Source organism: Bombus flavifrons, chromosome 2, assembly GCF_040668555.2.
Source record: "Bombus flavifrons isolate JBK064 chromosome 2, iyBomFlav1_principal, whole genome shotgun sequence".
Lineage (NCBI taxonomy): Eukaryota > Metazoa > Arthropoda > Insecta > Hymenoptera > Apidae > Bombus > Bombus flavifrons.
In genome coordinates this window covers 1,323,752-1,333,930 of record NC_138443.1, presented here as the reverse complement: position 1 = coordinate 1,333,930, position 10,179 = coordinate 1,323,752, and the positions used below count along the sequence as shown (strand labels likewise).

General features: G+C 29.7%; 3 protein-coding genes and 1 long non-coding RNA gene across 5 annotated transcripts in view; 2 read left to right on the top strand and 2 right to left on the bottom strand.

Annotated features, from left to right (window-relative positions):
* Positions 1-10,179, bottom strand: part of LOC138186898 (uncharacterized) — a 63,679-nt gene that overhangs the window by 24,385 nt on the left and 29,115 nt on the right. The gene's annotated exons all lie outside the window — the stretch shown is intronic.
* Rnft2 (ring finger protein, transmembrane 2) lies at positions 156-2,201 on the top strand. Of its 2 annotated transcripts, none has more exons than XM_069127026.1 (5): positions 156-537; positions 633-714; positions 795-1,508; positions 1,576-1,791; positions 1,866-2,201. In XM_069127026.1, exons 2-5 carry the CDS (start codon positions 643-645, stop codon positions 2,097-2,099), a joined length of 1,236 nt encoding a protein of 411 aa, XP_068983127.1. In that variant the 5' UTR covers positions 156-537; positions 633-642; the 3' UTR covers positions 2,100-2,201. The 2 variants fall into 2 exon arrangements, with proteins under 2 accessions (XP_068983127.1, XP_068983135.1); XM_069127034.1 differs by having other exon boundaries at positions 620-714.
* Positions 2,403-4,519, bottom strand: LOC138186800 (ADP-ribosylation factor-like protein 6-interacting protein 4). The gene is made up of 2 exons (XM_069127016.1): positions 3,067-4,519; positions 2,403-2,984 (listed from the first exon to the last, which is right to left on the bottom strand). The coding sequence occupies exons 1-2, from the start codon at positions 4,194-4,196 to the stop codon at positions 2,855-2,857; spliced, it is 1,260 nt and encodes a 419-aa protein (XP_068983117.1). The 5' UTR covers positions 4,197-4,519; the 3' UTR covers positions 2,403-2,854.
* Positions 4,983-9,588, top strand: LOC138187663 (fructose-bisphosphate aldolase). The gene is made up of 6 exons (XM_069128664.1): positions 4,983-5,021; positions 5,932-6,144; positions 6,315-6,631; positions 8,023-8,242; positions 8,481-8,660; positions 8,770-9,588. The coding sequence occupies exons 1-6, from the start codon at positions 4,983-4,985 to the stop codon at positions 8,914-8,916; spliced, it is 1,116 nt and encodes a 371-aa protein (XP_068984765.1). The 3' UTR covers positions 8,917-9,588.

Genomic DNA, 10,179 nt, shown 5'->3' with positions numbered 1-10,179 from the left:
AAATGATGAAAAGCAGATAATGGGAAACTTAACAAAGTTACCCACATATATTTTATACCCATGCATGAAGTAGTTATTGAACGAATTAATTAACAAGTTATAATTTTAAACTTAGCGCTTATACGTGTGTATATTCATAGCTCTGATGGTACATACGTATCGGTTAAGAATAATCTTAAAGAAAATGGCGCAATTCGATATCTTCCTACGTCAAAAATTATGAATCAAACTTTTAAAATTATCTATGAAAGTACAGTAATGTAAAAAGTATAAAAGTTAATGTTTTGTAATGAGTTTTAAATTAAATATTCAATTATGAAATGAATTTGATACAAATCTCTAGTATGTCGGTTCCTTTTTGTGGTTATACGTCCTAATATTAGATTTTTAGTATACAAAAATGCCTTTTCTTCTACTCTGCAGTTTATCAAATGTGTTAATACTAATTATATAATTATATTTCTAAGGACTTAAGATAATTTATTTTGACGTTAATCGATGCTTCCTAAAGAAAGCGTAATGAAAAGGTTCTATACTGTATGTATATATTTTTCGTGCTGTACATGTTGATAATAATTTTCGTATTTACGTCAATCTATACCATCTATTTGCATAAAAGATTTAAATTTCAGAAACACAACAATGGAACATTCTAGAATATTTTCAAATAATATATCTTCTACTATAGATGAAATTAGGCCCCTTATAGAAAATGTATTACAAATGTATTTTTAATATGTATCTTACAAATTTTTATACAAACATAATATTAATTTAATTATTTATACTTGCAGCAACCAGGCATTTCATTAAGCACATTATTGAACATTCAAAGAGTTCAAACTCCTACAGAGCCTGTACCTGTTTCATCTGATAATTATATCATTGATGTTGAAGATCAATCAATGAATGATGTTTCAGTTCATGATAATCATCATCATCATCAAACAACTGCAACGGACAATTTTTTAAATAATATCCGTGAGGCTGCTAATGAAGTTGTGGGTGAAAGCCAAAATAATAATAGTAATAATGTTATTAATCATAATAACAATAATAATAACAATGATATAGAAGACGCTACAGCAGAGGCAGTACGAATTAGTCCACGAACACGTGCATTCTTTAAAGGACTTAAAAGATATATTCCTTTTGTTCTTATTCTTTTTGCCAAAGGCCTGTATGATCACAGAGCCAATATATTAAACTTTATAGTATTAGTTGTTGTATTTAATTATACTAATAACGTTGTAAAACGTGAAATTGCAAAACAAAATAATAAAAGTTGGCTATCACTCTTAGTTATTACGTGTTATATTATTGGATGTATAGTTTTTATTCATTTTGAATATGATACATATCTATTTTCTTCATATACACAATCTCTTAGCATTTGGGAATTACTGTGGTCAGTTTTAATAAAAGATCTTGTTTTGAAATTGATTACTATTATTTTTAAAGTTTTTTTAACATGTTTGCCTTCAAAACTTTTGGCTCTTCGAAAAAGGGTAAGTTCTACTATGGTTATTAAATATTATTAGTTAATTAGGAAATCAAATGACAATGTTATTTTAGGGAAAATATTTTGTTATGGTGGAGGCATCATCTCAACTTTCCCGATCTGTTGCACCTATTCAACCATGGTTATATTATTTTTTTGAAAGTTATCAAGGTTCAGAAAAGATCTTTGGAGTATTACTTTCTTTATTGTATATAGTAAGCAAAGGAACTGATTTATTTTCATGTATAAAATTATTTCAAACTGCTATTTGGAAGCTATTTCAAAATGTGGTATGTTTCATACTTTCTAGTAAATAAAAGAATATAAATTTATAAAACAAAATTAATAATTAACTGAATTACAGAATTTAGGAGTATCGCCATCGAAAGAGCAATTAATAGCATCCGGTGGAATTTGTGCAATTTGTCACGATCAATATTCAATGCCCGTGAGATTGCAATGTAAGCATATTTTTTGTGAAACATGTGTTTTAACTTGGTTGAATCAAGAATATTCGTGCCCATTATGTCGAGCAATAATCGCAGATGATCTTTTATATCGAGATGGTCATACAAGCCTTCTTGTTCAGCTGTATTGACTTTCATATATAGTATATGAAATTGTATTTTTTCACTACTAATTGTACTCAATAAGAATTTGTATTAAGCATTTAATATATATAAAACGAAACTTTTTTAAATGCTTTATAATAATGTTATCTTTACATTAATCACTTATCAGTTATCCTGATATTCATAGAAAAAAAGTAATTTTTATATTTCGATAATTAAAAAAAAATTATCGGAAGGTTATATAAATTTAACAGATGTGTAATATAACTTGTATATACGAAATAAGAAAATTATTCATATAAGAAAATAAAATTTATATCTTGAAAGTGATTTACCAATTATTAATTAATTGTTTATTTATGAAAATAATGTAAGTGGTTCATTGAAATAATTAATAATTACAAATTTTCTTCATACATATTATTACATTATGTTTAGTGTCTTTATAACGTATTCAGAGGTGTGATTTTTTTTATTTCATACATGATAATGAACACAAATTGTCATAGTGTGAAAAAAATATAACTATATAAAACTGGCTTAGAATCTAAATTATATTCGTTGCTGATTATATTTTAACATTTGGTCGTTAACGTTCTAGATAAAACGTTGTGTGCATGTAATATAATTAAAATCACACTGGAAACAGGTTTCATTGATGTACAACATATAAGTATTTTCTCTGAGACATTACAAAACATATTGTCATACAAGACTTTAACACTGACAATAAAGTAATTATTATATAAGGGTATTTTTTTAGCATACATAGAAAAATAGTTCATAAAACACTGGTTTTCAAGCGTGCTTGGAAGTACTCTCCATCGCCTTTAGTTGCTTGCTTATTTATCTCTTTATGACGCTCCCTACTTACTAGTTCTTCTAAGACTTCTCCATCACCTTTAATTAACCTGTAAAAGCATTAACTTACATATGAATATATATTTTTTATTTACATATTGTTAATATATTTGCATTTTTTATTAGAAATACCTGTATCTTCCAGTTTCTTCGTCATAAACTCTACGTATTACACTCTGCTTTTTTTCCCATTCCTCTTTTGTCATTGGTGCCATTGCTTTTGACTTTTCAGATACTTCTTGTGAATTATCTTTAGAAACACTTTCTTTGGGTTTGTCAGTATTTCGTGTTTTTTTTTTAGATTTTTTCAATTTCTTCTTCAATTTTTTCTTCATCCTTTTCTTCTTCCTACGCTTTTTCATAGCCTTCTTTAGTTTTTTAGCTTTCCTTCTTGCTTTTTTGCGTTTTTTCTCATCCTCAGAAGTATCTGTACTGCTACTACTACAACTACTGCTGCTACTGTTACTACTAGAACTGCTGCTAGTACTGTCAGTACTACTGCTAATGCTTGAGGAACTTGAGGATGACAAAGATCTTTTCCTCTTTGATTTTTTGCGAATATGGTCAGCTTTATCTTGTATGTCTTCATCTCTTTTCTTTTCTTTTCCCTTTATATGAGTCTCATCTGTATCTTTCCTTTTTGACTCTGCTTTTTCAGCACTAGTTTGTTTTACGTATCTTTCCTTCGATTCACTCTCCCTAGATTGTTCACTAGACTCCTTTATGTTTCTTTGATGATCATGATCCATAGTGCTTCTACTTCTAGACCTATCATAAGGTGGTCTTCTACTGTTATGATTTAAGAATCTATTACCTCTCCTTTCATTATTATACCTATTATATTGCGAATTATTGTGTCTATTTCTATCATAAAATCCAGAATGTTTATAAGGTCGATATCCAAAAGAACGTTTACGATTATCCAAGTATCCACTCCGCCCTTTATAATATCCCCTGCCTTCCCTTGGATTCTGTCGATATGGTCTAACACCATTTTCATATCTTTTATTCCACTTGTCGCTTCTCTTTTCCCTATCATTTTGGTGCTTGACCTCATGACTGGAAACACTAGATGAACTGGAGCTGCTAGAACTACTCCTATGCTTTGACTTTTTCCTTTTGTCCTTACTGCAAGTGTTACGTCTTTTTTTCTTAGAATCAGAATCATCACTCTGTGAAGACAATGATTGTTTCCTCTCTCTTTCGTCTTTCGATTTTATACATTGTTCTGGTCGTAAATCACCTTTTTCTCTATTACTCATCGTAACGTATTATTAATTCTCTAAATCAATTAAATTCGTATTGAACTTAGATATTATGTCTTTTAACATTTATTTACCGTTTAGTTGCATCTACAATTAACCTCCTACATTATAATCAAAGGTTTTTTACTACGAAGTGTTCTCATACGAAATAACATATAAGAACCACATATAAGCGGATACGTTAACAACAAAATACCATAAAATAGTTTTTAAATGCATATGCACTATCAATATTCTAGTACATCCCTCTTTCACGTAACTAACCTCGATCTAACAAATTACAAAAGTCTCCTTCATCGATTTCCATTTCAAAAATTTGTCAAAACTTAAGGCAATTTTTCATGATATAGTGACGTAAGATATTTAGGGTTTTTTGTTACTACATTTCCATAATTTGGCAATGGTTCATTAGTTCCTATAATTAGGCGCTTGGTTTACAAACATCACGTAAATGAAATATTTTAATCTTTAATTTAACAACTGACAGTAACTTTTTTCTTACTAAAATTTATTTCTTAAACATATTTACTGCTTTCCATGATTAAATATTACTGTAACTCTTTAGAAAAAGGTTCTTGATTTTCTTATTAACGCATTTTGATTTTTGCAAGAAACCTATATTCTACTCTTATATAGATAATAAGTTTTCAATTGTTTTATCTCTTTTCACTTCAGTATCAAATTTTTATTAAAATTTCTATCAATATGGTATATTAAAATAAAAATACACCTAATTTTTATTATTTTTCTAAAATTCTTGGCGTTATTTACGTACTTGAAATAATGAAGCGTTTGGGGGATAAATGTAACTGTAGAGACAAAGTAAGTCATTAACCTACTATTATTATTATTATCTTCTTCACTATGAAAATACATTTTTAAATCATTACCAAATTTTTCCAGTAGTAAAAGATATATACAAAATAAAAATTTCATAAAAATCGTATTGGACCTATTTCATGATATACAATTTAGCATTAACAAAAAAATCTTAATTTTATAATGAAACCTTCTCTTTAAAAAAATATTAACTCCCCTGTCTGCAAATAATAAATATGTAGACGTAAAACGATCAATTTATTACTAACACGCTTAAAAAATGTTTACCAATGTTAAATTATCTAAACTTAAAAAGAAATCAACAGTTTAAAAGCGTAATTGTGATTACGGTATAATATTTTATATCGTCATTGGACTTTGTTGCCGTTATATCAATGTTCGATAATGATTATTACCCTTAGAAAGTGTAAGAGTCGTACTAAATAAATGTCTGTCGTTCGCTACGAAATTATAGGATTAGAATGCTCAGTGATTGTTGCTCGAAATTAAATATAACTTGTCCGAGTGCCAACACGGTCGTTGACCTTCCCAACTTCGTTCATAGTTCTGAAGTTATGAAAAATTTCACTCTTTTCCTTCTAATGTTACAAAAATTATTTTAATTATAGTTTTCGATTCTCTAATATACGTATTAAGATATCATTTGCTCAACAAATGATAATTGTATCAATTCCCATTAACTTCTTGGACATAATTTAATTTCGAAACACCATGTTTTTCTTTTAACTATTTTGCTTGAAAAATGTAATATCACTTTAGAAATATTGTTTACTTACAATTACAATACAACCGTACATTATAATATGAGTGAATTAGGATATTAATGTTAATTTATCTTTATTTTAAAGTCACATAAAGTTTCGTCAAAAATTGTTATATATTTATTAATTAGATATCATCGCCCATTACTAAATACACGGAGTTAGAACCAGCTCTTTGCCAAGAGTTGCGCAAAATCGTAGACGCCATCGTAGTACCAGGAAAAGGATTGCTAGCTTGTGACGAGTCTCCTTCAACTTTTCAAGAACGATTCGACGAGATCGGCGTGGAAAATACCGAAATTAATCGTCGCGATTATCGGCAAATGCTGTTCACCGCAGATAAGGTGAACTCATTATACTGTAATCTGCACATTTTACTTGCTTATTTAACCTATAAACGGGATATCATGAAATATAATATGATAGCTATTCAATCACCTTCAATTCTTGTACTTTACGGTATCATATCGCAATAAAGGTTTGATTCGCTTGTATTTACGTTTTTTTACCGCAGTCTCAATTTTCAAAATACATAAGTGCTGTTATTCTGCATCACGAGACAGTTTATCAAAAAACATCTGATGACGTCGAATTGATCGAATTGCTACGTCAGAGAGATGTCGTACCCGGCATTAAGGTCGATAAGGGCCTGGTCCCATTATTTAGTTCAAAGGACGAGAATACTACGGAAGGCTTGGACAATTTGCAAGAGAGATGCATTCAATATAAACGAGATGGCTGTCACTTCACCAAATGGAGATGCACATTCACAATCTCAGAGACCACGCCGAGTCAACTGGCCATGGTTACGAATGCGAACGTCCTTGCAAGGTTCAATTTTGATGAACACACGTTACCATTTTAATTGCAACAGAATCGATTAACTGCAAAGATGCAAATTCTATTTTCTTTTTTTATTTACCTAACAAACCTAAGGAAAGTGACCCGAATTATTAAATACCTACGTCCCTTCCTGTATCGAAGAAAATTAATCAAATTGCACTTTTGAAATTGAAGAGACAAGTTATATTAGAAATCAAATTAAGTAGGATTTTTGTTATTTCTTTATGTGTGCATTTTTTAAACATTTTCTGTATCCCATATAATAGTTTGTTTCAACATAAGTTGCATTCAGAAAACTGTTAATTTGAAAATAGCGATGTTAATATTTCTATTAAAACAAGTCAACCGCTGAAGGAGAATCTCCATTCTTGCACTTTGATCCGTTCGATGTTTACGATAGACAGTTGCATTAAGAAAGAAAGTATATACTTATTTGCGTCACATCATCAATTTAACGTTATAATTACAAATTTTTAAATGATTCGACATGATCAATCGTGACATACGTACATACATTATCGGTATCTTAACTGAATACATTTTATGTTTCTTCTGCAAATAAATTAACTTTATTATTAATTGTACAAATTATTTTCTATACATTCGAATCTACAGGGTATTCAGTAAAATTGTGTGCACGATTTTTTATTTCAAACAAAAGTTAATCTGTTTTGATTAATTTATTTAAAATTTACTGAAAAGAATGAAACTTTATATCGCGGAAAGTGGCATACAATTTGAACATTTATTATAAGCACAAATATACGGATAAGAGATCCAATAAATAATCCCATGTAGAAAAGTTAAAATAACATTTATTCTCTGTTAAATGAAAAGTACTTTGGTAATTTTTTGCAATTTGTTGACAACGCAAACATTATTGCAAACGTCTAATCGATTCCCATGAATTAGTAAATTCAAGATTTCTGAACTCAAGGTCATCTGAAGATCATTCTATTATAGGTTGTCAAACTCGTCTTGGCATCAGCTGCAATGTCATGAAATCAAACATACATCACGCCATTTAAAAAAGTCAAAGTGACTTTTAACAAAATAATATTTTATAAATAATAATATTATAACAATGTAACTAATAACAAAAGTATTTCAAACAAAAGTTAATCTGTTTTGAATCAGCTACAAATTCCAATGCTTTTATAATCTCTTATTTCTATAAAGGATCAGATTCAAAACAGATTAGTTAATCTGAAATATTGTTTGAAATATCTTTTTATTATACTCTCGGAACTGCTTGAAAAATCGTGCACACCATTTCGTCGAACACCCTGTATATCAATATAATAAATTTTACTGACAAAACTCGTAAGTACTTCAAATATATATTTATGTAATATAACTAGACAATTCATTTTTTGCAGATATGCCAGTATATGTCAGAGTGCACGAATGGTACCTATAATAGAACCCGAAATATTAAACTGTACCCATGGAATAAATAGAGCGTTAGAAGTTCACGAAGAAGTACTGTCTATTTTGTTTCGTATTTTACAAGAGCATCGTATCTACCTTGAAGGTATGATCCTAAAGGTAGCGATGGTTTTGTCGGGAATAAAAAATTCTACCAATTGTTCACCGCAGGTATAATATCTACTTTACTTACACAATATCTGTTTAACAAATCCAATTGTTATATAAAGTTTCGTATCGTATAATTTTGTACGCGTTTGTTAACTACGTATTTTAGTTCGAATTTCTACTGAATTCTGCAATACCCAACACGATATTCTATTAGCATAAAAATAATTATATCAAATATTTTATTAGCATAAAAATATTTGGTATTTTTTAATTACAAATTATTAAAACATATGTACAGATTATTGCCGAACATACGTTAGCAGCTTTACAGAGGACAGTGCCGCCAGCAGTACCAGCGGTTATATTTCTAAGCGGAGGACAATCGGATGAAGATGCTGTTTTAAATTTAAACGCTATTAACGCTTACGAAGGGAGAAAGCCTTGGCCTCTTACGTTTTGCTACGGACGTGCTTTACAAGTATCTTCAAATATCCTAACTCCTATTAGAATAGAAAACTTTCTCATAATTTCACAGTTCATTTATTTATAAAATACGAAAGTTCTCCCAATAATCTTACTTTTCAAAGAATGCAGCATTGAAAACGTGGAAAGGAAATCCAGATAAAGTGCAAGATGCTCAAGCAGCATTTTTAGAAAGAGCGAAGCTCTGCTCCCAAGCTTCGTTAGGAGAATTAGAACCTGAAAACGGCGTGTGCACTAGGAATTCTCGTTAAAATTATCGATCAGTTAACAAATATCCAATTAAAAGTTACGAAGTTATAATTATACCTGTGTGGAAACGAATATCAGAATTCTTTTCAATATTGAATCTTCAGTTGCATCATGCAAATTCCAATTACATGTGACTGCTTATCAATTCACTCGAACACCTTGAACGTCAGATCATGACTACGTCATCATGAAATGACATATCATGAATACATCTTATCAATGAACTGTATCGCATAATGATAAAGACGTTTCAACGAAAAGCAATACGTTTCATAATGTGTGTGTGAGGGTACGTCAACCTTACATCGAAAAATTTCGTTAGTAAATTCGACGAATGTCACGAAAGGTGCCCTTGACTGACCTCTAAACCAGAGATTCTCAATCGAAGGCTTCCGCGACGGTACGTGCGAGTTGAGTCGTATAACGTTCGAGAATTTGGTCCGTTATTTAAGGGTCGATACGTCGTCATTTTCATGAATCCCCACCAATTCCCATGTCCCCCTTATCCTTCTAGGCTTTATGGACGGGATCATCAGCACGTATGCTTGGCAGTGTCGTAGCTATGAAACAATTATTAAATATAACACCCCACTTGGACACATTTATTTTTAATTCGTTTTCTTGGAAAATAAACAATAGAACCATGTAAAAAATAAATACAAAGATGTTAAACGAACACATGTGGTACTTTAATTTATTCAAGGAAGTATTTTTGTTTGTATATATACATTTTTCCGATATACACATGGCGGATAATATGTAAACAAAATGACATTAATCCTTATTTTATTGTGAATAATCTTAATTATATTTACTTATTACTTGCTTTTAATTGTATTTATACATATTTATTTTTGTGTATTTCTAAGTTGTTGGGATCATTGAAAGAAGTTTAAAGAAAAGCTTCAATGCAATATTTTGTTATCTTAAATTTGGATCTTTATTGTTTACTGTGCTCGAATAATTTTATTTCAAGCATGTATTGTATAACTATAATCTAATTTTAAATGTTTCATGTGATGCGCATTTGTCTAAAGTAACTACAGCACTCAAAATACTCTGCATACCACATATTACTAGAAAAAACGAAGCAAATTTTTTCATTTACAAAATTATTTCAAATAATATTTTTTCTGTATAAAAAAACCATTCTATTTTCAAACTCGTAATAACGTACTTTTGTCACTGAAATATCCGTGGTGCTTAATTCTATATTTACGTACCTACGTACGTTATTTTGGTTATAGCAACGGTTAGTCGAGCCA

Bases quoted from the DNA above. Each gene is read 5' to 3' on its own strand.
- Rnft2 (XM_069127026.1), top strand. From the start codon at position 643: ATGGAACATTCTAGAATATTTTCAAATAATATATCTTCTACTATAGAT. The intron at 715-794 runs GTATTACAAATG...TTATACTTGCAG, and splicing joins TTAGGCCCCTTATAGAAAAT to CAACCAGGCATTTCATTAAG. The intron at 1,509-1,575 runs GTAAGTTCTACT...ATGTTATTTTAG, and splicing joins TTTTGGCTCTTCGAAAAAGG to GGAAAATATTTTGTTATGGT.
- LOC138186800 (XM_069127016.1), bottom strand. From the start codon at position 4,196: ATGAGTAATAGAGAAAAAGGTGATTTACGACCAGAACAATGTATAAAA. The intron at 2,985-3,066 runs GTATTTCTAATA...ATGCTTTTACAG, and splicing joins GAAGAAACTGGAAGATACAG to GTTAATTAAAGGTGATGGAG.
- LOC138187663 (XM_069128664.1), top strand. From the start codon at position 4,983: ATGAAGCGTTTGGGGGATAAATGTAACTGTAGAGACAAA. The intron at 6,145-6,314 runs GTGAACTCATTA...TTTTTACCGCAG, and splicing joins TGCTGTTCACCGCAGATAAG to TCTCAATTTTCAAAATACAT. The intron at 6,632-8,022 runs GTTCAATTTTGA...CATTTTTTGCAG, and splicing joins AATGCGAACGTCCTTGCAAG to ATATGCCAGTATATGTCAGA.